Source organism: Atractosteus spatula, chromosome 22, assembly GCF_055471065.1.
Source record: "Atractosteus spatula isolate fAtrSpa1 chromosome 22, fAtrSpa1.hap1, whole genome shotgun sequence".
Lineage (NCBI taxonomy): Eukaryota > Metazoa > Chordata > Actinopteri > Semionotiformes > Lepisosteidae > Atractosteus > Atractosteus spatula.
Genome location: NC_142727.1, coordinates 17,578,287 through 17,604,112, shown reverse-complemented (window position 1 = coordinate 17,604,112; position 25,826 = coordinate 17,578,287). Strand labels below are relative to the sequence as shown.

The 25,826-nt window shown below is 53.6% G+C and overlaps 1 protein-coding gene across 1 annotated transcript in view; it reads left to right on the top strand.

The window, feature by feature from the left end:
* LOC148816915 (V-set and immunoglobulin domain-containing protein 10-like 2) overlaps positions 1-25,826 on the top strand; it is a 33,690-nt gene that overhangs the window by 5,407 nt on the left and 2,457 nt on the right. The window contains exons 7-10 of the mRNA XM_088939467.1: positions 649-963; positions 24,181-24,303; positions 25,085-25,109; positions 25,470-25,564. Coding sequence (XP_088795593.1) covers positions 649-963; positions 24,181-24,303; positions 25,085-25,109; positions 25,470-25,564 — 558 coding nt within the window. The remainder of the gene's footprint in view (positions 1-648; positions 964-24,180; positions 24,304-25,084; positions 25,110-25,469; positions 25,565-25,826) is intronic.

Below are 25,826 nucleotides of genomic sequence, written 5' to 3'. Positions count from 1 at the left end.
AAACACAGTCCAGACACAGCACTGAGAAACACAGTCCTGACACAGAGCACTGAGAAACACAGAGCACTGAGAAACATAGTCCTGGCACATAGCACCAAAAACACAGTCCTGACATGAAGCAATGAGAAACAGTCCAGACAGAGACCACCGAGAAACACAATCCTGACACAAAGCACTGAGAAACACAATCTAGACACAACCACACTACAAAAACACAATGAAGGCTCAACTGCACAATTCTCAGACTCATTCATGCTGACTAAACAATTCAGAGGCAGTCATCCTGCAGATACACAATTAAGGGGTGTTATGTCAGTGGAATACCCCATAACGTTTCAGTCAGGTCACAGAAATCCTTCTCAATCTCCGTCCCTGCAGAACGTAGCTAGTGTTTTCCGTCTCATGGAAAATCCCCTGTATAATTCCAGCAATATAATAAGGTTCATCTAAGACCACTGGAGCTCCAGCTTGTCCATGAAGACACAGAGGTGCAGTTTTCTGGCTTGCCCTGGGACAGGACTGCCCTTCTGTGTTTCCTACCCCCACGAGCACAACTGTGTGCTATAGTCATACACGGCGCCATGCTGTAGTGATTCAGTGTTTCATGAAACTCACAGTAACGTCTTAAACTCTGACTCCCAATCTCAGGGTACCCCAGCCCCCCGAACGTGACGATCAGCAAGATCCTGTACAACAGCCGCCAGCGCACTGAGATCGACCTGCAGTGGGCCACCCAGGGCTCGGGCGACCTGACCGGCTTCATCGTGGAGCAGCGGCTGTCCCGGCGCTCCGGCGCCAAGCAGGCCCCCGCGGGCGGCGCCTGGGAGACGGTGGCCGGCCAGATCGAGCCGCAGGTCCGCGAGCACAAGCTGGGGGGCCTGGACCCGGCCACGCAGTACGCCTTCCGCATCATCGCCGTCAACCACCGCACCCGCGGGTACCCCTCCGAGGTCAAGACCCCAGGTGAGGGAGCGGGCGACGCGGCCCTTCGGTCCATATAGCGCCTTGCACGACCCGCCATCCCCCAGGGCTGCGCGGTCGAGCCACCAGGCAGAGGAGGCAGGGGCAGACTGGAGTGTCAGGCCAGGCGTGGCAGTGCCGACTGACTCGCGCCACGTGATGGGGGTGGGGAGACTGCCCCCAGGGCCCCGGACTTCCCGGGGTATCCTGGTGTCGCGGCCCTGGCCTGGGAAATTGAGAGAAGGTAGGTGTCCAAAGAGTGGGAACGATGTGCTGGTCTGCAGGGAGCTAGCATTCCCTGGGGTGACCAGGATGGGCTCCAGCTGCCCCGACTGCCCCGGCTGCTCCAGCTGTCCCGGCTGCCCCGGCTGCCTCAGCTGCCCCAGCTGCTCCGTCTGCCCCGTCTGCCCCGTCTGCTCCAGCTGCCCTGGCTGCCCCTAAGCCCCACACTAGACAAAGTGGTTAGAAAGTGGGGGGGATGGCTAGAAAGTGAGAAAGGCGAGAAGCACCAGGTTTCACCCATCCTGTCCAATCCCAAATCCCAGAAAAGGCCAGCAGGGGTCTGCAGTCAGAACGGGGTGACAAGGACGTGTGTGTTTGACAAAGAAACCTCCCACAGCCCCTCGGTTCACACGCCCGCCAGGTCTGACTGCTGCTTCTCAAAGACGAGAAGCTTCAAAGAGGAGAGTCTTGTAAGGCAACGGAAAGAAACACTAAACCTCAGGTTGCTGGCCACCTAACTTGTGTAACCTGTCAAAACACAAACCAATCATCTGGCCAATAAGCGCAAACAAGACAAGAGACACCCCAGCAGCGACGTCAGGCGGATCGAGGTGCTCGGAAAGCCTCTGCTGGCAGCCCAGGCAGCTGGCCGGATTCTTTGGAAGTGACGTTCGGAAAGCTCGGCTAGCGTTTCAAAGCTGGAGTGGGAAAGATAAGGAGAGGGCCAGCTGCGATGAAAGCGGACCTGTCGCTGTCTCTTACCGTCTGCGTGAGTCTCAGGGGCGTTAGAGAGCGGACGCACTCTTGAAACCGGTTTGTTACTTCAAGCCCTCTGACGAGCTCTGAGCTCTCGTCATCTTCTTCACCTTGCTTTTGTGTTGGAAGATCAACAGCAACACTCTTTGCTGGGGGCGATCGTGTAGGAAAGAAAATTCAGTAAGTCAAGAATGAATGTCCCCAGATTCTCTATGAAACAAACCCAATACTTTCCCTGGAGATACCTTTCCCTGTGTGGTATCTCACCTTGTCAGCATTCCCCGTCGCTCTCAGAGGCTGTGCCTGGTACTCCCTCAGTCTCACCAGGTCCCTGAGCCAGATCAACTGTTTCCTCCGGATCTGGAGGAGCAGCGACTCGACTCCAGATCCCCCAGGAGAACCTCATTTCCTCCGCTGGCACCCCACTGTCATTCTTTCAGCCACGACCCAGAGCTCGTGACCGCAGGTGGGGATGGGGAGGAGGGGAATTTAGGTCAACCTGAAAACCGCGAGCTTCATCGGAAAGCTCAGCTCCAGTTTCACCACCATGGACTGGGACAGAGTCCGCACCCCTGTATCTGCTGTGCCAATCCCAATCCTCTGATCAATCCCACGATCCTCTCTACCCCCACTCGTGAACAAGACCCCAAGGGGCTGAGACTCCTCCACCTCGGAGCTGTTTCCCCCCCAGCTGGTCACGAAGCTCTCCAGTCCAATGATGCTGACATCTTCCCGGGTCTCCGGGCAACTCTCAGTGCTTGCCCTACCTCGGAAGGCATTAACCTTGTTAGAGCCTGGCTGGCTTCTGAAGACAACTCGCCTGGGAGCGGCAGTGTGCGGCCTGACTCCCAGCTCCTCCTTCACGCCAGCCCTGCCAGCAGTCTGTGGGCAAGGTCGGAGGAGACGGATTGCTGTTCCGGATTGAGAACCGAGGCGGAGAAGCACGCTCGTGCAAGCAGCAGAAGGAGGCTAGATCTCCCAGGACAAGATGTTCAGGGCAGGGTGCTCAGGGTGTCAGGCAGACCAGAGGCTGTCCCTCCAGTACTGGGGCTAACTGGCCACACTGGGCTGATGTCCAGCGGACCCTGCCTGACTGTGGCTCTCCAGCAGCAAGCTCAGGCCCTGCGTGTGGTTGCAGTGGGGAGGCTCAGCCACTCCTGGCCTTATCATGTATCCCACAGCTGTATCCCTACGGTCAGGCTGGGCTGGGAGAGATTACATACTGGGATCTCCATTACGTTGGGACAAACTGCTCCCAGCTGGGACAGGCTGCGCTCAATATCAAAGCTTCAGAATTAAACTGCCCTCAGATAGAAATCTTTTCCCTTAACTTAACCTTGAACTAATGGGGAAAGCTAAGAGGAACTATAATTTAAGGGGTTCGGTGCTACAGGACAATTAAAAAAAGATTAAAATAATAAGGGATAATGAGCCCAGTCGGGGGCTTTGAAGTTTAGAAGTTGTGTCCTGAGAGTTCTGGGGCACTTCCTGACAGACAGGTGCAGCTCCTCACTCTCCTTCCTCTGCCAGTGTCGTTCCGGCAGTCCAGGAATGTAGGAGGCTGAAGGGAAAGATGTGTCAGTGGGCAAATGAAACTAATGTTTTTCTGTTTTGCTCTCCATTCAGGTGAAAGACACATTCTTACATCACTACCCCACACTACCTCTCAATCACACCTGGCCTCCTGTGGATCTTACTCTGCTCCCTGTCCCCTGTCATGTGACCTGGGTGTGCACGAGCCGTCTACAGTCATGTGATCTCCCTGTCCCCATCACGTGACCTCTGTCTACTCTCCTGAACTGTGGCTTACCTGTCCCCTGCACCGATCTTGACCTTTACTCTCTCCCTGCTGGCCTGTAAAATATTCATCCTCAGTTCTTGCCAAACATTTTGAACGTGACCGAGTGTGTGTGGCATTTGTGTGTCTGTCGGTGGTAACTACTCTTGGATTGAACTGACCCAGACATTCCTTACTGCTGATTTCCTGATGAAGGATACTTCCGGTACGTGTTGTGCTTCAGGGTCACGGAATTGCAGAGGGGATGGGATTGTTCCAGACAGGCTGGGCCCAGGATAGAAACGATAAGTCACTGACAAGGATGCTTTCTGTGACAGCAGGCGGCAGTGATTGTGGACAGGAAGAGTCATCCCTAAGGCTGATGCAGCCCTGAGCCAAGAGAGAGAACAAACAGCTCATCAGCAAGAAGGGGCTCTTCTGATGCACAGAACAAATAAATTACACACCACTGAGAGGTCAAGGCTCGGAGCAGCCTGTCGACAGGGAAGGAACACATTCATTATCTAGCCGCGACTGAGCAGGACAATTACACTTGGGCCCTTCGTTTTCTGCTGCTGAGCTCCCGCTGGTTTACCTGACTGAAAGGTTGTGATGAACTGCGACTCAGCCATCTTAACTCCTGCCTGATAACAGCCCCTCTGCAGCGGGAGAGAGCTGACATGTTGCCCACACAATGGTTTACTTCTCTGTGCTCAGCAGCTTTTGCGAAAGCTTACAGAGATTCCATTTTCAAAACATTTTAAAGAGATTTTCGTATGTTTTCACAGAATCAATTTTCTTTATTTTTAAACAAAGCTTTGGTTATTAAACTTTTTGTGACGTCACAGGTACAACATGGCAATGTGTGATTAAAAGTGGTCCTTCATCAGATAGAAACCCTGGGGTCTGATGCAAAACTAGAACAACTGTGTCAGTGTCAGTGTGTGTATAGACTGGCTCTGGGCCTGTGTCAGTGTCAGTGTGTGTATAGACTGGCTCTGGGCCTGTGTCAGTGTCAGTGCAGTGTGTGTATAGACTGGCTCTGGGCCTGTGTCAGTGTCAGTGTCAGTGTGTGTATAGACTGGCTCTGGGCCTGTGTCAGTGTCAGTGTCAGTGTGTGTATAGACTGGCTCTGGGCCTGTGTCAGTGTCAGTGTGTGTATAGACTAGCTCTGGGCCTGTGTCAGTGTCAGTGTCAGTGTGTGTATAGACTGGCTCTGGGCCTGTGTCAGTGTCAGTGTGTGTATAGACTGGCTCTGGGCCTGTGTCAGTGTCAGTGTCAGTGTGTGTATAGACTGGCTCTGGGCCTGTGTCAGTATCAGTGTGTGTATAGACTGGCTCTGGGCCTGTGTCAGTGTCAGTGTCAGTGTGTGTATAGACTGGCTCTGGGCCTGTGTCAGTGTCAGTGTCAGTGTCAGTGTCAGTGTGTGTATAGACTGGCTCTGGGCCTGTGTCAGTGTCAGTGTCAGTGTGTGTATAGACTGGCTCTGGGCCTGTGTCAGTGTCAGTGTGTGTATAGACTGGCTCTGGGCCTGTGTCAGTGTCAGTGTCAGTGTGTGTATAGACTGGCTCTGGGCCTGTGTCAGTATCAGTGTGTGTATAGACTGGCTCTGGGCCTGTGTCAGTGTCAGTGTCAGTGTGTGTATAGACTGGCTCTGGGCCTGTGTCAGTGTCAGTGCAGTGTGTGTATAGACTGGCTCTGGGCCTGTGTCAGTGTCAGTGTCAGTGTGTGTATAGACTGGCTCTGGGCCTGTGTCAGTGTCAGTGTGTGTATAGACTGGCTCTGGGCCTGTGTCAGTGTCAGTGTGTGTATAGACTGGCTCTGGGCCTGTGTCAGTGTCAGTGCAGTGTGTGTATAGACTGGCTCTGGGCCTGTGTCAGTGTCAGTGTCAGTGTGTGTATAGACTGGCTCTGGGCCTGTGTCAGTGTCAGTGTCAGTGTGTGTATAGACTGGCTCTGGGCCTGTGTCAGTGTCAGTGTGTGTATAGACTGGCTCTGGGCCTGTGTCAGTGTCAGTGTCAGTGTGTGTATAGACTGGCTCTGGGCCTGTGTCAGTGTCAGTGTGTGTATAGACTGGCTCTGGGCCTGTGTCAGTGTCAGTGTCAGTGTGTGTATAGACTGGCTCTGGGCCTGTGTCAGTATCAGTGTGTGTATAGACTGGCTCTGGGCCTGTGTCAGTGTCAGTGTCAGTGTGTGTATAGACTGGCTCTGGGCCTGTGTCAGTGTCAGTGTCAGTGTCAGTGTCAGTGTGTGTATAGACTGGCTCTGGGCCTGTGTCAGTGTCAGTGTCAGTGTGTGTATAGACTGGCTCTGGGCCTGTGTCAGTGTCAGTGTGTGTATAGACTGGCTCTGGGCCTGTGTCAGTGTCAGTGTCAGTGTGTGTATAGACTGGCTCTGGGCCTGTGTCAGTATCAGTGTGTGTATAGACTGGCTCTGGGCCTGTGTCAGTGTCAGTGTCAGTGTGTGTATAGACTGGCTCTGGGCCTGTGTCAGTGTCAGTGCAGTGTGTGTATAGACTGGCTCTGGGCCTGTGTCAGTGTCAGTGTCAGTGTGTGTATAGACTGGCTCTGGGCCTGTGTCAGTGTCAGTGTGTGTATAGACTGGCTCTGGGCCTGTGTCAGTGTCAGTGTGTGTATAGACTGGCTCTGGGCCTGTGTCAGTGCAGTGTGTGTATAGACTGGCTCTGGGCCTGTGTCAGTGTCAGTGTCAGTGTGTGTATAGACTGGCTCTGGGCCTGTGTCAGTGTCAGTGTCAGTGTGTGTATAGACTGGCTCTGGGCCTGTGTCAGTGTCAGTGTGTGTATAGACTGGCTCTGGGCCTGTGTCAGTGTCAGTGCAGTGTGTGTATAGACTGGCTCTGGGCCTGTGTCAGTGTCAGTGTGTGTATAGACTGGCTCTGGGCCTGTGTCAGTGTCAGTGTCAGTGTGTGTATAGACTGGCTCTGGGCCTGTGTCAGTGTCAGTGTCAGTGTGTGTATAGACTGGCTCTGGGCCTGTGTCAGTGTCAGTGTCAGTGTGTGTATAGACTGGCTCTGGGCCTGTGTCAGTGTCAGTGTAGTGTGTGTATAGACTGGCTCTGGGCCTGTGTCAGTGTCAGTGTGTGTATAGACTGGCTCTGGGCCTGTGTCAGTGTCAGTGCAGTGTGTGTATAGACTGGCTCTGGGCCTGTGTCAGTGCAGTGTGTGTATAGACTGGCTCTGGGCCTGTGTCAGTGTCAGTGTGTGTATAGACTGGCTCTGGGCCTGTGTCAGTGTAGTGTGTGTATAGACTGGCTCTGGGCCTGTGTCAGTGTCAGTGTGTGTATAGACTGGCTCTGGGCCTGTGTCAGTGTCAGTGTCAGTGTGTGTATAGACTGGCTCTGGGCCTGTGTCAGTGTCAGTGTGTGTATAGACTGGCTCTGGGCCTGTGTCAGTGTCAGTGTCAGTGTCAGTGTGTGTATAGACTGGCTCTGGGCCTGTGTCAGTGTCAGTGTGTGTATAGACTGGCTCTGGGCCTGTGTCAGTGTCAGTGTCAGTGCAGTGTGTGTATAGACTGGCTCTGGGCCTGTGTCAGTGTCAGTGGAGTGTGTGTATAGACTGGCTCTGGGCCTGTGTCAGTGTCAGTGTCAGTGTGTGTATAGACTGGCTCTGGGCCTGTGTCAGTGTCAGTGTCAGTGTGTGTATAGACTGGCTCTGGGCCTGTGTCAGTGCAGTGTGTGTATAGACTGGCTCTGGGCCTGTGTCAGTGTCAGTGTCAGTGTGTGTATAGACTGGCTCTGGGCCTGTGTCAGTGTCAGTGCAGTGTGTGTATAGACTGGCTCTGGGCCTGTGTCAGTGCAGTGTGTGTATAGACTGGCTCTGGGCCTGTGTCAGTGTCAGTGTCAGTGTGTGTATAGACTGGCTCTGGGCCTGTGTCAGTGTCAGTGTGTGTATAGACTGGCTCTGGGCCTGTGTCTGTGTCAGTGTCAGTGTGTGTATAGACTGGCTCTGGGCCTGTGTCAGTGTCAGTGTGTGTATAGACTGGCTCTGGGCCTGTGTCAGTGTCAGTGTGTGTATAGACTGGCTCTGGGCCTGTGTCAGTGTCAGTGCAGTGTGTGTATAGACTGGCTCTGGGCCTGTGTCAGTGTCAGTGTCAGTGTGTGTATAGACTGGCTCTGGGCCTGTGTCAGTGTCAGTGTCAGTGTGTGTATAGACTGGCTCTGGGCCTGTGTCAGTGTCAGTGTGTGTATAGACTGGCTCTGGGCCTGTGTCAGTGTCAGTGTGTGTATAGACTGGCTCTGGGCCTGTGTCAGTGTCACTGTCAGTGTGTGTATAGACTGGCTCTGGGCCTGTGTCAGTGTCAGTGTGTGTATAGACTGGCTCTGGGCCTGTGTCAGTGTCAGTGTCAGTGTGTGTATAGACTGGCTCTGGGCCTGTGTCAGTGTCAGTGTGTGTATAGACTGGCTCTGGGCCTGTGTCAGTGTCAGTGTCAGTGTGTGTATAGACTGGCTCTGGGCCTGTGTCAGTGTCAGTGTCAGTGTGTGTATAGACTGGCTCTGGGCCTGTGTCAGTGTCAGTGTGGGTATAGACTGGCTCTGGGCCTGTGTCTGTGTCAGTGTCAGTGTGTGTATAGACTGGCTCTGGGCCTGTGTCAGTGCAGTGTGTGTATAGACTGGCTCTGGGCCTGTGTCAGTGTCAGTGTCAGTGTGTGTATAGACTGGCTCTGGGCCTGTGTCAGTGTCAGTGTGTGTATAGACTGGCTCTGGGCCTGTGTCAGTGTCAGTGTGTGTATAGACTGGCTCTGGGCCTGTGTCTGTGTCAGTGTCAGTGTGTGTATAGACTGGCTCTGGGCCTGTGTCAGTGTCAGTGTCAGTGTGTGTATAGACTGGCTCTGGGCCTGTGTCAGTGTCAGTGTGTGTATAGACTGGCTCTGGGCCTGTGTCAGTGTCAGTGTCAGTGTGTGTATAGACTGGCTCTGGGCCTGTGTCAGTGTCAGTGTGTGTATAGACTGGCTCTGGGCCTGTGTCAGTGTCAGTGTCAGTGTGTGTATAGACTGGCTCTGGGCCTGTGTCAGTGTCAGTGTCAGTGTGTGTATAGACTGGCTCTGGGCCTGTGTCAGTGTCAGTGTGTGTATAGACTGGCTCTGGGCCTGTGTCTGTGTCAGTGTCAGTGTGTGTATAGACTGGCTCTGGGCCTGTGTCAGTGCAGTGTGTGTATAGACTGGCTCTGGGCCTGTGTCAGTGTCAGTGTCAGTGTGTGTATAGACTGGCTCTGGGCCTGTGTCAGTGTCAGTGTGTGTATAGACTGGCTCTGGGCCTGTGTCAGTGTCAGTGTGTGTATAGACTGGCTCTGGGCCTGTGTCTGTGTCAGTGTCAGTGTGTGTATAGACTGGCTCTGGGCCTGTGTCAGTGTCAGTGTGTGTATAGACTGGCTCTGGGCCTGTGTCAGTGTCAGTGTGTGTATAGACTGGCTCTGGGCCTGTGTCAGTGTCAGTGTCAGTGCAGTGTGTGTATAGACTGGCTCTGGGCCTGTGTCTGTGTCAGTGTCAGTGTGTGTATAGACTGGCTCTGGGCCTGTGTCAGTGTCAGTGTCAGTGTGTGTATAGACTGGCTCTGGGCCTGTGTCAGTGTCAGTGTCAGTGTGTGTATAGACTGGCTCTGGGCCTGTGTCAGTGTCAGTGTCAGTGTCAGTGTGTGTATAGACTGGCTCTGGGCCTGTGTCAGTGTCAGTGTCAGTGTGTGTATAGACTGGCTCTGGGCCTGTGTCAGTGTCAGTGTGTGTATAGACTGGCTCTGGGCCTGTGTCAGTGCAGTGTGTGTATAGACTGGCTCTGGGCCTGTGTCAGTGTCAGTGTCAGTGTGTGTATAGACTGGCTCTGGGCCTGTGTCAGTGTCAGTGCAGTGTGTGTATAGACTGGCTCTGGGCCTGTGTCAGTGCAGTGTGTGTATAGACTGGCTCTGGGCCTGTGTCAGTGTCAGTGTCAGTGTGTGTATAGACTGGCTCTGGGCCTGTGTCAGTGTCAGTGTGTGTATAGACTGGCTCTGGGCCTGTGTCTGTGTCAGTGTCAGTGTGTGTATAGACTGGCTCTGGGCCTGTGTCAGTGTCAGTGTGTGTATAGACTGGCTCTGGGCCTGTGTCAGTGTCAGTGTGTGTATAGACTGGCTCTGGGCCTGTGTCAGTGTCAGTGCAGTGTGTGTATAGACTGGCTCTGGGCCTGTGTCAGTGTCAGTGTCAGTGTGTGTATAGACTGGCTCTGGGCCTGTGTCAGTGTCAGTGTCAGTGTGTGTATAGACTGGCTCTGGGCCTGTGTCAGTGTCAGTGTGTGTATAGACTGGCTCTGGGCCTGTGTCAGTGTCAGTGTGTGTATAGACTGGCTCTGGGCCTGTGTCAGTGTCAGTGTCAGTGTGTGTATAGACTGGCTCTGGGCCTGTGTCAGTGTCAGTGTGTGTATAGACTGGCTCTGGGCCTGTGTCAGTGTCAGTGTCAGTGTGTGTATAGACTGGCTCTGGGCCTGTGTCAGTGTCAGTGTCAGTGTGTGTATAGACTGGCTCTGGGCCTGTGTCAGTGTCAGTGTGTGTATAGACTGGCTCTGGGCCTGTGTCAGTGTCAGTGTCAGTGTGTGTATAGACTGGCTCTGGGCCTGTGTCAGTGTCAGTGTCAGTGTGTGTATAGACTGGCTCTGGGCCTGTGTCAGTGTCAGTGTCAGTGTGTGTATAGACTGGCTCTGGGCCTGTGTCAGTGTCAGTGTGTGTATAGACTGGCTCTGGGCCTGTGTCAGTGTCAGTGTCAGTGTGTGTATAGACTGGCTCTGGGCCTGTGTCAGTGTCAGTGTCAGTGTGTGTATAGACTGGCTCTGGGCCTGTGTCAGTGTCAGTGTAGTGTGTGTATAGACTGGCTCTGGGCCTGTGTCAGTGTCAGTGTGTGTATAGACTGGCTCTGGGCCTGTGTCAGTGTCAGTGTCAGTGTGTGTATAGACTGGCTCTGGGCCTGTGTCAGTGTCAGTGTGTGTATAGACTGGCTCTGGGCCTGTGTCAGTGTCAGTGTCAGTGTGTGTATAGACTGGCTCTGGGCCTGTGTCAGTATCAGTGTGTGTATAGACTGGCTCTGGGCCTGTGTCAGTGTCAGTGTCAGTGTGTGTATAGACTGGCTCTGGGCCTGTGTCAGTGTCAGTGTCAGTGTCAGTGTGTGTATAGACTGGCTCTGGGCCTGTGTCAGTGTCAGTGTCAGTGTGTGTATAGACTGGCTCTGGGCCTGTGTCAGTGTCAGTGTGTGTATAGACTGGCTCTGGGCCTGTGTCAGTGTCAGTGTCAGTGTGTGTATAGACTGGCTCTGGGCCTGTGTCAGTATCAGTGTGTGTATAGACTGGCTCTGGGCCTGTGTCAGTGTCAGTGTCAGTGTGTGTATAGACTGGCTCTGGGCCTGTGTCAGTGTCAGTGCAGTGTGTGTATAGACTGGCTCTGGGCCTGTGTCAGTGTCAGTGTCAGTGTGTGTATAGACTGGCTCTGGGCCTGTGTCAGTGTCAGTGTGTGTATAGACTGGCTCTGGGCCTGTGTCAGTGTCAGTGTGTGTATAGACTGGCTCTGGGCCTGTGTCAGTGCAGTGTGTGTATAGACTGGCTCTGGGCCTGTGTCAGTGTCAGTGTCAGTGTGTGTATAGACTGGCTCTGGGCCTGTGTCAGTGTCAGTGTCAGTGTGTGTATAGACTGGCTCTGGGCCTGTGTCAGTGTCAGTGTGTGTATAGACTGGCTCTGGGCCTGTGTCAGTGTCAGTGCAGTGTGTGTATAGACTGGCTCTGGGCCTGTGTCAGTGTCAGTGTGTGTATAGACTGGCTCTGGGCCTGTGTCAGTGTCAGTGTCAGTGTGTGTATAGACTGGCTCTGGGCCTGTGTCAGTGTCAGTGTCAGTGTGTGTATAGACTGGCTCTGGGCCTGTGTCAGTGTCAGTGTCAGTGTGTGTATAGACTGGCTCTGGGCCTGTGTCAGTGTCAGTGTAGTGTGTGTATAGACTGGCTCTGGGCCTGTGTCAGTGTCAGTGTGTGTATAGACTGGCTCTGGGCCTGTGTCAGTGTCAGTGCAGTGTGTGTATAGACTGGCTCTGGGCCTGTGTCAGTGTCAGTGTGTGTATAGACTGGCTCTGGGCCTGTGTCAGTGTAAGTGTGTGTATAGACTGGCTCTGGGCCTGTGTCAGTGTAGTGTGTGTATAGACTGGCTCTGGGCCTGTGTCAGTGTCAGTGTGTGTATAGACTGGCTCTGGGCCTGTGTCAGTGTCAGTGTCAGTGTGTGTATAGACTGGCTCTGGGCCTGTGTCAGTGTCAGTGTGTGTATAGACTGGCTCTGGGCCTGTGTCAGTGTCAGTGTCAGTGTCAGTGTGTGTATAGACTGGCTCTGGGCCTGTGTCAGTGTCAGTGTGTGTATAGACTGGCTCTGGGCCTGTGTCAGTGTCAGTGTCAGTGCAGTGTGTGTATAGACTGGCTCTGGGCCTGTGTCAGTGTCAGTGGAGTGTGTGTATAGACTGGCTCTGGGCCTGTGTCAGTGTCAGTGTCAGTGTGTGTATAGACTGGCTCTGGGCCTGTGTCAGTGTCAGTGTCAGTGTGTGTATAGACTGGCTCTGGGCCTGTGTCAGTGCAGTGTGTGTATAGACTGGCTCTGGGCCTGTGTCAGTGTCAGTGTCAGTGTGTGTATAGACTGGCTCTGGGCCTGTGTCAGTGTCAGTGCAGTGTGTGTATAGACTGGCTCTGGGCCTGTGTCAGTGCAGTGTGTGTATAGACTGGCTCTGGGCCTGTGTCAGTGTCAGTGTCAGTGTGTGTATAGACTGGCTCTGGGCCTGTGTCAGTGTCAGTGTGTGTATAGACTGGCTCTGGGCCTGTGTCTGTGTCAGTGTCAGTGTGTGTATAGACTGGCTCTGGGCCTGTGTCAGTGTCAGTGTGTGTATAGACTGGCTCTGGGCCTGTGTCAGTGTCAGTGTGTGTATAGACTGGCTCTGGGCCTGTGTCAGTGTCAGTGCAGTGTGTGTATAGACTGGCTCTGGGCCTGTGTCAGTGTCAGTGTCAGTGTGTGTATAGACTGGCTCTGGGCCTGTGTCAGTGTCAGTGTCAGTGTGTGTATAGACTGGCTCTGGGCCTGTGTCAGTGTCAGTGTGTGTATAGACTGGCTCTGGGCCTGTGTCAGTGTCAGTGTGTGTATAGACTGGCTCTGGGCCTGTGTCAGTGTCACTGTCAGTGTGTGTATAGACTGGCTCTGGGCCTGTGTCAGTGTCAGTGTGTGTATAGACTGGCTCTGGGCCTGTGTCAGTGTCAGTGTCAGTGTGTGTATAGACTGGCTCTGGGCCTGTGTCAGTGTCAGTGTGTGTATAGACTGGCTCTGGGCCTGTGTCAGTGTCAGTGTCAGTGTGTGTATAGACTGGCTCTGGGCCTGTGTCAGTGTCAGTGTGGGTATAGACTGGCTCTGGGCCTGTGTCTGTGTCAGTGTCAGTGTGTGTATAGACTGGCTCTGGGCCTGTGTCAGTGCAGTGTGTGTATAGACTGGCTCTGGGCCTGTGTCAGTGTCAGTGTCAGTGTGTGTATAGACTGGCTCTGGGCCTGTGTCAGTGTCAGTGTGTGTATAGACTGGCTCTGGGCCTGTGTCAGTGTCAGTGTGTGTATAGACTGGCTCTGGGCCTGTGTCTGTGTCAGTGTCAGTGTGTGTATAGACTGGCTCTGGGCCTGTGTCAGTGTCAGTGTCAGTGTGTGTATAGACTGGCTCTGGGCCTGTGTCAGTGTCAGTGTGTGTATAGACTGGCTCTGGGCCTGTGTCAGTGTCAGTGCAGTGTGTGTATAGACTGGCTCTGGGCCTGTGTCAGTGTCAGTGTCAGTGTGTGTATAGACTGGCTCTGGGCCTGTGTCAGTGTCAGTGTGTGTATAGACTGGCTCTGGGCCTGTGTCTGTGTCAGTGTCAGTGTGTGTATAGACTGGCTCTGGGCCTGTGTCAGTGCAGTGTGTGTATAGACTGGCTCTGGGCCTGTGTCAGTGTCAGTGTCAGTGTGTGTATAGACTGGCTCTGGGCCTGTGTCAGTGTCAGTGTGTGTATAGACTGGCTCTGGGCCTGTGTCAGTGTCAGTGTGTGTATAGACTGGCTCTGGGCCTGTGTCTGTGTCAGTGTCAGTGTGTGTATAGACTGGCTCTGGGCCTGTGTCAGTGTCAGTGTGTGTATAGACTGGCTCTGGGCCTGTGTCAGTGTCAGTGTGTGTATAGACTGGCTCTGGGCCTGTGTCAGTGTCAGTGTCAGTGCAGTGTGTGTATAGACTGGCTCTGGGCCTGTGTCTGTGTCAGTGTCAGTGTGTGTATAGACTGGCTCTGGGCCTGTGTCAGTGTCAGTGTCAGTGTGTGTATAGACTGGCTCTGGGCCTGTGTCAGTGTCAGTGTCAGTGTGTGTATAGACTGGCTCTGGGCCTGTGTCAGTGTCAGTGTCAGTGTGTGTATAGACTGGCTCTGGGCCTGTGTCAGTGTCAGTGTGTGTATAGACTGGCTCTGGGCCTGTGTCAGTGTCAGTGTGTGTATAGACTGGCTCTGGGCCTGTGTCAGTGCAGTGTGTGTATAGACTGGCTCTGGGCCTGTGTCAGTGTCAGTGTCAGTGTGTGTATAGACTGGCTCTGGGCCTGTGTCAGTGTCAGTGCAGTGTGTGTATAGACTGGCTCTGGGCCTGTGTCAGTGCAGTGTGTGTATAGACTGGCTCTGGGCCTGTGTCAGTGTCAGTGTCAGTGTGTGTATAGACTGGCTCTGGGCCTGTGTCAGTGTCAGTGTGTGTATAGACTGGCTCTGGGCCTGTGTCTGTGTCAGTGTCAGTGTGTGTATAGACTGGCTCTGGGCCTGTGTCAGTGTCAGTGTGTGTATAGACTGGCTCTGGGCCTGTGTCAGTGTCAGTGTGTGTATAGACTGGCTCTGGGCCTGTGTCAGTGTCAGTGCAGTGTGTGTATAGACTGGCTCTGGGCCTGTGTCAGTGTCAGTGTCAGTGTGTGTATAGACTGGCTCTGGGCCTGTGTCAGTGTCAGTGTCAGTGTGTGTATAGACTGGCTCTGGGCCTGTGTCAGTGTCAGTGTGTGTATAGACTGGCTCTGGGCCTGTGTCAGTGTCAGTGTGTGTATAGACTGGCTCTGGGCCTGTGTCAGTGTCAGTGTCAGTGTGTGTATAGACTGGCTCTGGGCCTGTGTCAGTGTCAGTGTGTGTATAGACTGGCTCTGGGCCTGTGTCAGTGTCAGTGTCAGTGTGTGTATAGACTGGCTCTGGGCCTGTGTCAGTGTCAGTGTCAGTGTGTGTATAGACTGGCTCTGGGCCTGTGTCAGTGTCAGTGTGTGTATAGACTGGCTCTGGGCCTGTGTCAGTGTCAGTGTCAGTGTGTGTATAGACTGGCTCTGGGCCTGTGTCAGTGTCAGTGTCAGTGTGTGTATAGACTGGCTCTGGGCCTGTGTCAGTGTCAGTGTCAGTGTGTGTATAGACTGGCTCTGGGCCTGTGTCAGTGTCAGTGTGTGTATAGACTGGCTCTGGGCCTGTGTCAGTGTCAGTGTCAGTGTGTGTATAGACTGGCTCTGGGCCTGTGTCAGTGTCAGTGTCAGTGTGTGTATAGACTGGCTCTGGGCCTGTGTCAGTGTCAGTGTAGTGTGTGTATAGACTGGCTCTGGGCCTGTGTCAGTGTCAGTGTGTGTATAGACTGGCTCTGGGCCTGTGTCAGTGTCAGTGTGTGTATAGACTGGCTCTGGGCCTGTGTCAGTGCAGTGTGTGTATAGACTGGCTCTGGGCCTGTGTCAGTGTCAGTGTGTGTATAGACTGGCTCTGGGCCTGTGTCAGTGCAGTGTCAGTGTGTGTATAGACTGGCTCTGGGCCTGTGTCAGTGTCAGTGTCAGTGCAGTGTGTGTATAGACTGGCTCTGGGCCTGTGTCAGTGTCAGTGCAGTGTGTGTATAGACTGGCTCTGGGCCTGTGTCAGTGTCAGTGTCAGTGTGTGTATAGACTGGCTCTGGGCCTGTGTCAGTGTCAGTGTGTGTATAGACTGGCTCTGGGCCTGTGTCAGTGTCAGTGTCAGTGTGTGTATAGACTGGCTCTGGGCCTGTGTCAGTGTCAGTGCAGTGTGTGTATAGACTGGCTCTGGGCCTGTGTCAGTGTCAGTGCAGTGTGTGTATAGACTGGCTCTGGGCCTGTGTCAGTGTCAGTGTCAGTGTGTGTATAGACTGGCTCTGGGCCTGTGTCAGTGTCAGTGTCAGTGTCAGTGTGTGTATAGACTGGCTCTGGGCCTGTGTCAGTGTCAGTGTCAGTGTGTGTATAGACTGGCTCTGGGCCTGTGTCAGTGTCAGTGTGTGTATAGACTGGCTCTGGGCCTGTGTCAGTGTCAGTGTCAGTGTGTGTATAGACTGGCTCTGGGCCTGTGTCAGTGTCAGTGTGTGTATAGACTGGCTCTGGGCCTGTGTCAGTGTCAGTGTCAGTGTGTGTATAGACTGGCTCTGGGCCTGTGTCAGTGTCAGTGTCAGTGTGTGTATAGACTGGCTCTGGGCCTGTGTCAGTGTCAGTGTAGTGTGTGTATAGACTGGCTCTGGGCCTGTGTCAGTGTCAGTGTGTGTATAGACTGGCTCTGGGCCTGTGTCAGTGTCAGTGTGTGTATAGACTGGCTCTGGGCCTGTGTCAGTGCAGTGTGTGTATAGACTGGCTCTGGGCCTGTGTCAGTGTCAGTGTGTGTATAGACTGGCTCTGGGCCTGTGTCAGTGCAGTGTCAGTGTGTGTATAGACTGGCTCTGGGCCTGTGTCAGTGTCAGTGTCAGTGCAGTGTGTGTATAGACTGGCTCTGGGCCTGTGTCAGTGTCAGTGCAGTGTGTGTATAGACTGGCTCTGGGCCTGTGTCAGTGTCAGTGTCAGTGTGTGTATAGACTGGCTCTGGGCCTGTGTCAGTGTCAGTGTGTGTATAGACTGGCTCTGGGCCTGTGTCAGTGTCAGTGTCAGTGTGTGTATAGACTGGCTCTGGGCCTGTGTCAGTGTCAGTGCAGTGTGTGTATAGACTGGCTCTGGGCCTGTGTCAGTGTCAGTGTCAGTGTGTGTATAGACTGGCTCTGGGCCTGTGTCAGTGTCAGTGTGTGTATAGACTGGCTCTGGGCCTGTGTCAGTGTCAGTGCTGTGTGTATAGACTGGCTCTGGGCCTGTGTCAGTGTCAGTGCAGTGTGTGTATAGACTGGCTCTGGGCCTGTGTCAGTGTCAGTGTCAGTGTGTGTATAGACTGGCTCTGGGCCTGTGTCAGTGTCAGTGTGTGTATAGACTGGCTCTGGGCCTGTGTCAGTGTCAGTGTCAGTGTGTGTATAGACTGGCTCTGGGCCTGTGTCAGTGTCAGTGCAGTGTGTGTATAGACTGGCTCTGGGCCTGTGTCAGTGTCAGTGTCAGTGTGTGTATAGACTGGCTCTGGGCCTGTGTCAGTGTCAGTGTGTGTATAGACTGGCTCTGGGCCTGTGTCAGTGTCAGTGTCAGTGTGTGTATAGACTGGCTCTGGGCCTGTGTCAGTGTCAGTGTGTGTATAGACTGGCTCTGGGCCTGTGTCAGTGTCAGTGCAGTGTGTGTATAGACTGGCTCTGGGCCTGTGTCAGTGTCAGTGTGTGTATAGACTGGCTCTGGGCCTGTGTCAGTGTCAGTGTCAGTGTGTGTATAGACTGGCTCTGGGCCTGTGTCAGTGTCAGTGTCAGTGTGTGTATAGACTGGCTCTGGGCCTGTGTCAGTGTCAGTGTGTGTATAGACTGGCTCTGGGCCTGTGTCAGTGTCAGTGTCAGTGTGTGTATAGACTGGCTCTGGGCCTGTGTCAGTGTCAGTGTGTGTATAGACTGGCTCTGGGCCTGTGTCAGTGTCAGTGTCAGTGTGTGTATAGACTGGCTCTGGGCCTGTGTCAGTGTCAGTGTCAGTGTGTGTATAGACTGGCTCTGGGCCTGTGTCAGTGTCAGTGTAGTGTGTGTATAGACTGGCTCTGGGCCTGTGTCAGTGTCAGTGTGTGTATAGACTGGCTCTGGGCCTGTGTCAGTGTCAGTGTGTGTATAGACTGGCTCTGGGCCTGTGTCAGTGCAGTGTGTGTATAGACTGGCTCTGGGCCTGTGTCAGTGTCAGTGTGTGTATAGACTGGCTCTGGGCCTGTGTCAGTGCAGTGTCAGTGTGTGTATAGACTGGCTCTGGGCCTGTGTCAGTGTCAGTGTCAGTGCAGTGTGTGTATAGACTGGCTCTGGGCCTGTGTCAGTGTCAGTGTCAGTGTGTGTATAGACTGGCTCTGGGCCTGTGTCAGTGCAGTGTGTGTATAGACTGGCTCTGGGCCTGTGTCAGTGTCAGTGTGTGTATAGACTGGCTCTGGGCCTGTGTCAGTGCAGTGTCAGTGTGTGTATAGACTGGCTCTGGGCCTGTGTCAGTGTCAGTGTCAGTGCAGTGTGTGTATAGACTGGCTCTGGGCCTGTGTCAGTGTCAGTGCAGTGTGTGTATAGACTGGCTCTGGGCCTGTGTCAGTGTCAGTGTCAGTGTGTGTATAGACTGGCTCTGGGCCTGTGTCAGTGTCAGTGTCAGTGTGTGTATAGACTGGCTCTGGGCCTGTGTCAGTGTCAGTGTGTGTATAGACTGGCTCTGGGCCTGTGTCAGTGTCAGTGTCAGTGTGTGTATAGACTGGCTCTGGGCCTGTGTCAGTGTCAGTGCAGTGTGTGTATAGACTGGCTCTGGGCCTGTGTCAGTGTCAGTGTCAGTGTGTGTATAGACTGGCTCTGGGCCTGTGTCAGTGTCAGTGTGTGTATAGACTGGCTCTGGGCCTGTGTCAGTGTCAGTGTCAGTGTGTGTATAGACTGGCTCTGGGCCTGTGTCAGTGTCAGTGTGTGTATAGACTGGCTCTGGGCCTGTGTCAGTGTCAGTGCAGTGTGTGTATAGACTGGCTCTGGGCCTGTGTCAGTGTCAGTGTGTGTATAGACTGGCTCTGGGCCTGTGTCAGTGTCAGTGTCAGTGTGTGTATAGACTGGCTCTGGGCCTGTGTCAGTGTCAGTGTGTGTATAGACTGGCTCTGGGCCTGTGTCAGTGTCAGTGTCAGTGTGTGTATAGACTGGCTCTGGGCCTGTGTCAGTGTCAGTGTGTGTATAGACTGGCTCTGGGCCTGTGTCAGTGTCAGTGTGTGTATAGACTGGCTCTGGGCCTGTGTCAGTGTCAGTGTCAGTGTGTGTATAGACTGGCTCTGGGCCTGTGTCAGTGTCAGTGTGTGTATAGACTGGCTCTGGGCCTGTGTCAGTGTCAGTGCAGTGTGTGTATAGACTGGCTCTGGGCCTGTGTCAGTGTCAGTGTCAGTGTCAGTGTGTGTATAGACTGGCTCTGGGCCTGTGTCAGTGTCAGTGCAGTGTGTGTATAGACTGGCTCTGGGCCTGTGTCAGTGTCAGTGTCAGTGTGTGTATAGACTGGCTCTGGGCCTGTGTCAGTGTCAGTGTCAGTGCAGTGTGTGTATAGACTGGCTCTGGGCCTGTGTCAGTGTCAGTGTCAGTGTGTGTATAGACTGGCTCTGGGCCTGTGTCAGTGTCAGTGTCAGTGTGTGTATAGACTGGCTCTGGGCCTGTGTCAGTGTCAGTGTCAGTGTGTGTATAGACTGGCTCTGGGCCTGTGTCAGTGTCAGTGTCAGTGTCAGTGTGTGTATAGACTGGCTCTGGGCCTGTGTCAGTGTCAGTGTGTGTATAGACTGGCTCTGGGCCTGTGTCAGTGTCAGTGTGTGTATAGACTGGCTCTGGGCCTGTGTCAGTGTCAGTGTCAGTGTCAGTGTGTGTATAGACTGGCTCTGGGCCTGTGTCAGTGTCAGTGTCAGTGTCAGTGTGTGTATAGACTGGCTCTGGGCCTGTGTCAGTGTCAGTGTCAGTGTGTGTATAGACTGGCTCTGGGCCGGTGTCAGTGTCAGTGTGTGTATAGACTGGCTCTGGGCCTGTGTCTGTGTCAGTGTCAGTGTGTGTATAGACTGGCTCTGGGCCTGTGTCAGTCAGTTGTGGGATAGTCTCCTGTGTCAGTGTCAGTGTGTGTATAGACTGGCTCTGGGCCTGTGTCAGTGTCAGTGTGTGTATAGACTGGCTCTGGGCCTGTGTCAGTGTCAGTGTCAGTGTGTGTATAGACTGGCTCTGGGCCTGTGTCAGTGTCAGTGTCAGTGTGTGTATAGACTGGCTCTGGGCCTGTGTCAGTGTCAGTGTCAGTGTGTGTATAGACTGGCTCTGGGCCTGTGTCAGTGTCAGTGTCAGTGTCAGTGTGTGTATAGACTGGCTCTGGGCCTGTGTCAGTGTCAGTGTCAGTGTGTGTATAGACTGGCTCTGGGCCTGTGTCAGTGTCAGTGTCAGTGTGTATAGATGGCTCTGACTGGCTCTGGGCCTGTGTCAGTGTCAGTGTGTGTATAGACTGGCTCTGGGCCTGTGTCTGTGTCAGTGTCAGTGTGTGTATAGACTGGCTCTGGGCCTGTGTCAGTGTCAGTGTCAGTGTCAGTGTGTGTATAGACTGGCTCTGGGCCCTTGTGTCTGTGTCAGCGTGTCAGTGTGTGTATAGACTGGCTCTGGGCCTGTGTCAGTGTCAGTGTCAGTGTCAGTGTGTGTATAGACTGGCTCTGGGCCTGTGTCAGTGTCAGTGTGTGTATAGACTGGCTCTGGGCCTGTGTCAGTGTCAGTGTGTGTATAGACTGGCTCTGGGCCTGTGTCTGTGTCAGTGTCAGTGTGTGTATAGACTGGCTCTGGGCCTGTGTCAGTGTCAGTGTCAGTGTGTGTATAGACTGGCTCTGGGCCTGTGTCAGTGTCAGTGTGTGTATAGACTGGCTCTGGGCCTGTGTCAGTGTCAGTGTCAGTGTGTGTATAGACTGGCTCTGGGCCTGTGTCAGTGTCAGTGTCAGTGTGTGTATAGACTGGCTCTGGGCCTGTGTCAGTGTCAGTGTCAGTGTGTGTATAGACTGGCTCTGGGCCTGTGTCTGTGTCAGTGTCAGTGTGTGTGTATAGACTGGCTCTGGGCCTGTGTCAGTGTCAGTGTGTGTATAGACTGGCTCTGGGCCTGTGTCAGTGTCAGTGTGTGTATAGACTGGCTCTGGGCCTGTGTCAGTGTCAGTGTCAGTGTGTGTATAGACTGGCTCTGGGCCTGTGTCAGTGTCAGTGTCAGTGTGTGTATAGACTGGCTCTGGGCCTGTGTCAGTGTCAGTGTCAGTGTGTGTATAGACTGGCTCTGGGCCTGTGTCAGTGTCAGTGTGTGTATAGACTGGCTCTGGGCCTGTGTCAGTGTCAGTGTGTGTATAGACTGGCTCTGGGCCTGTGTCAGTGTCAGTGTCAGTGTGTGTATAGACTGGCTCTGGGCCTGTGTCAGTGTCAGTGTCAGTGTGTGTATAGACTGGCTCTGGGCCTGTGTCTGTGTCAGTGTCAGTGTGTGTATAGACTGGCTCTGGGCCTGTGTCAGTGTCAGTGTGTGTATAGACTGGCTCTGGGCCTGTGTCAGTGTCAGTGCAGTGTGTGTATAGACTGGCTCTGGGCCTGTGTCAGTGTCAGTGTCAGTGTCAGTGTGTGTATAGACTGGCTCTGGGCCTGTGTCAGTGTCAGTGTCAGTGTGTGTATAGACTGGCTCTGGGCCTGTGTCAGTGTCAGTGTGTGTATAGACTGGCTCTGGGCCTGTGTCAGTGCAGTGTGTGTATAGACTGGCTCTGGGCCTGTGTCAGTGTCAGTGTCAGTGCAGTGTGTGTATAGACTGGCTCTGGGCCTGTGTCAGTGTCATTGCAGTGTGTGTATAGACTGGCTCTGGGCCTGTGTCAGTGTCAGTGTGTGTATAGACTGGCTCTGGGCCTGTGTCAGTGTCAGTGCAGTGTGTGTATAGACTGGCTCTGGGCCTGTGTCAGTGTCAGTGTGTGTATAGACTGGCTCTGGGCCTGTGTCAGTGTCAGTGTCAGTGTGTGTATAGACTGGCTCTGGGCCTGTGTCAGTGTCAGTGTGTGTATAGACTGGCTCTGGGCCTGTGTCAGTGCAGTGTGTGTATAGACTGGCTCTGGGCCTGTGTCAGTGTCAGTGTCAGTGTCAGTGTGTGTATAGACTGGCTCTGGGCCTGTGTCAGTGTCAGTGTCAGTGTGTGTATAGACTGGCTCTGGGCCTGTGTCAGTGTCAGTGCAGTGTGTGTATAGACTGGCTCTGGGCCTGTGTCAGTGTGTGTATAGACTGGCTCTGGGCCTGTGTCAGTGTCAGTGTCAGTGTGTGTATAGACTGGCTCTGGGCCTGTGTCAGTGTCAGTGTGTGTATAGACTGGCTCTGGGCCTGTGTCAGTGTCAGTGCAGTGTGTGTATAGACTAGCTCTGGGCCTGTGTCAGTGTCAGTGTCAGTGTGTGTATAGACTGGCTCTGGGCCTGTGTCAGTGTCAGTGTGTGTATAGACTGGCTCTGGGCCTGTGTCAGTGTCAGTGTGTGTATAGACTGGCTCTGGGCCTGTGTCAGTGCAGTGTGTGTATAGACTGGCTCTGGGCCTGTGTCAGTGTCAGTGTCAGTGTGTGTATAGACTGGCTCTGGGCCTGTGTCAGTGTCAGTGTCAGTGTGTGTATAGACTGGCTCTGGGCCTGTGTCAGTGTCAGTGCAGTGTGTGTATAGACTGGCTCTGGGCCTGTGTCAGTGTCAGTGCAGTGTGTGTATAGACTGGCTCTGGGCCTGTGTCAGTGTCAGTGTCAGTGTGTGTATAGACTGGCTCTGGGCCTGTGTCAGTGTCAGTGTGTGTATAGACTGGCTCTGGGCCTGTGTCAGTGTCAGTGTGTGTATAGACTGGCTCTGGGCCTGTGTCAGTGTCAGTGCAGTGTGTGTATAGACTGGCTCTGGGCCTGTGTCAGTGTCAGTGTCAGTGTGTGTATAGACTGGCTCTGGGCCTGTGTCAGTGTCAGTGTGTGTATAGACTGGCTCTGGGCCTGTGTCAGTGTCAGTGTGTGTATAGACTGGCTCTGGGCCTGTGTCAGTGTCAGTGTGTGTATAGACTGGCTCTGGGCCTGTGTCAGTGTCAGTGCAGTGTGTGTATAGACTGGCTCTGGGCCTGTGTCAGTGTCAGTGTGTGTATAGACTGGCTCTGGGCCTGTGTCAGTGTCAGTGTCAGTGCAGTGTGTGTATAGACTGGCTCTGGGCCTGTGTCAGTGCAGTGTGTGTATAGACTGGCTCTGGGCCTGTGTCAGTGTCAGTGTCAGTGTCAGTGTCAGTGTGTGTATAGACTGGCTCTGGGCCTGTGTCAGTGTCAGTGTCAGTGTGTGTATAGACTGGCTCTGGGCCTGTGTCTGTGTCAGTGTCAGTGTGTGTATAGACTGGCTCTGGGCCTGTGTCAGTGTCAGTGCAGTGTGTGTATAGACTGGCTCTGGGCCTGTGTCAGTGTCAGTGTGTGTATAGACTGGCTCTGGGCCTGTGTCAGTGTCAGTGCAGTGTGTGTATAGACTGGCTCTGGGCCTGTGTCAGTGTCAGTGTGTGTATAGACTGGCTCTGGGCCTGTGTCAGTGTCAGTGTCAGTGTGTGTATAGACTGGCTCTGGGCCTGTGTCTGTGTCAGTGTGTGTATAGACTGGCTCTGGGCCTGTGTCAGTGTCAGTGTCAGTGTGTGTATAGACTGGCTCTGGGCCTGTGTCAGTGTCAGTGTAGTGTGTGTATAGACTGGCTCTGGGCCTGTGTCAGTGTCAGTGTGTGTATAGACTGGCTCTGGGCCTGTGTCAGTGTCAGTGTGTGTATAGACTGGCTCTGGGCCTGTGTCAGTGTCAGTGCAGTGTGTGTATAGACTGGCTCTGGGCCTGTGTCAGTGTCAGTGTCAGTGTGTGTATAGACTGGCTCTGGGCCTGTGTCAGTATCAGTGTGTGTATAGACTGGCTCTGGGCCTGTGTCAGTGTCAGTGCAGTGTGTGTATAGACTGGCTCTGGGCCTGTGTCAGTGTCAGTGTCAGTGTGTGTATAGACTGGCTCTGGGCCTGTGTCAGTGTCAGTGTCAGTGCAGTGTGTGTATAGACTGGCTCTGGGCCTGTGTCAGTGTCAGTGTCAGTGTGTGTATAGACTGGCTCTGGGCCTGTGTCAGTGTCAGTGTCAGTGTGTGTATAGACTGGCTCTGGGCCTGTGTCAGTGTCAGTGTGTGTATAGACTGGCTCTGGGCCTGTGTCAGTGTCAGTGCAGTGTGTGTATAGACTGGCTCTGGGCCTGTGTCAGTGTCAGTGCAGTGTGTGTATAGACTGGCTCTGGGCCTGTGTCAGTGTCAGTGTCAGTGTCAGTGTGTGTATAGACTGGCTCTGGGCCTGTGTCAGTGTCAGTGTCAGTGCAGTGTGTGTATAGACTGGCTCTGGGCCTGTGTCAGTGTCAGTATCAGTGTGTGTATAGACTGGCTCTGGGCCTGTGTCAGTGTCAGTGTAGTGTGTGTATAGACTGGCTCTGGGCCTGTGTCAGTGTCAGTGCAGTGTGTGTATAGATTGGCTCTGGGCCTGTGTCAGTGCAGTGATGGGCCGAGCTGTCTGCCCCAGAGGTCCAGGTGTGTTGGATGGCAGTAAAGGGAGGCCACATGTTGTCTTTCAGCGGATCCCCCGTTCAACGCTTACCCAGCAGTCATTGGGGCAGCCATCGCGGGGATGATCGTGGCCACAGTGGGCACTGTGCTGGTGTTCCAGTACGTCATCAGGAACCGCACCGACAACCCCCGTGAGTACAGCACACACACACGCACAGACTACACACAAACACAAACACACACTCACTCAGTAATCAGTCCACCCTGGGGGCAGATTGCCACTTCTCCAGAGCTAAACGTGGCCCGAGAATCCTGGAAGGTCTAGTAAGTCCTACAATTAAAAAAAATATTCATGTTCCTTATCATGTCAGATACACGTTTCTCAACTCTCTTACCTCTGAGAGCTTGCTGCTTGCGTGTCTAGATTTCTTAACTCTGACACACTCAGACATTAGCAATAATTAGGTCAACAGACTGATCCTTAATTATATTACAGCATAAACTTGTATTCATAACTCCTTGCATCAACTTAAAATTCAGAGCAAGGGTAAATGACGACAGGTTAATTAGACACATTTCACACAGAGCAGAGATTCTGGTTTCCTCTCCTCTGTGTGTACTAGTTAGTATACTATCAACTCTAAATCTGGTCAAAACAAACCAGAAGAACGTAGCAGCAGCACTCACCCCCTGTCTGAAGAACCCAGCAAAGCACAGCCGACTCTAGCCCACCCGTACCCAGGCCCTGCCAGCCCTCTCAGGTCTCTACACAGTCTTATTCATTTACTGGGCTGGAGCCTTTATGAAAAGTGCCTCATGCTTCTACAGCAGCGCGCTGTCCTGCTCAGAGGGGCAAGAGCAGCAGCACACCTGGGATTCGAACCCACAGCCACACAGCTGGCCTTTGGTAGCGCTCGCACAGCTGAAACCGAGGAGGACTCTAACTGGAACTCCTGGCTTTTGTCTCTTCAGGTCTACACAACATGTTCTTTGGCATGTGAGTACCGGGATGCTGTGCCCGCTGAGGGCACGCCCGAGGCCCAGAGGCTGCCCCAGTCAGTAGTGGAACAACAGCACATCTGGACTGCAGGAGCACAGCTGGAGGCTAACACTGTAGGGCGGGGGAGAGGGGGTGTCTGGGGTCTCGGCACACGACAGACAGAAGGGCAGAAAAAAACTCCAAAAAGAACTGCAGGGATGAAGGAGGAAGTGCACAAGAGACACGGGGGCAGAGCTGCAGAACAGTGCCTCCATGAGGCAGTGTGTGATGTCACTACAGAGTAGAGTGTGATGTGATGTCATAGCAGGGTGGAGTGTGATGTCACCGGGTGTTGTCAGCATGTGTTTGTGCTTGCAGACAGCCTGCGGAGTCCAGGGAGAACATAAGCTACCCCGAGGATGAGCAGGGGCCAGGGGCGGGAGAAGAGGGCCACACTCCTGCCTCCAGCACAGGTGCCTGCCAGCTGTCCACTATGACACGGGCTTCCTGCATGACTAGAGCCTACAGCTCTTCGCCTCGCCCTGGTTAGGAGAAGGGCTGTAGAGCCACACCAGGTGTCGCACTCCTAAATTGACATATCTGGTGGGCGCTTTGAATGCAGATATGACTCCTTACAATCAATAACTGCTCCCAGACTGAATTAAGAAGGAAAAAACAGAAAGTAATCAACTATTTCAGGTGTCCAAAGTGATCTATCTAGTTCCTGTAAGACAT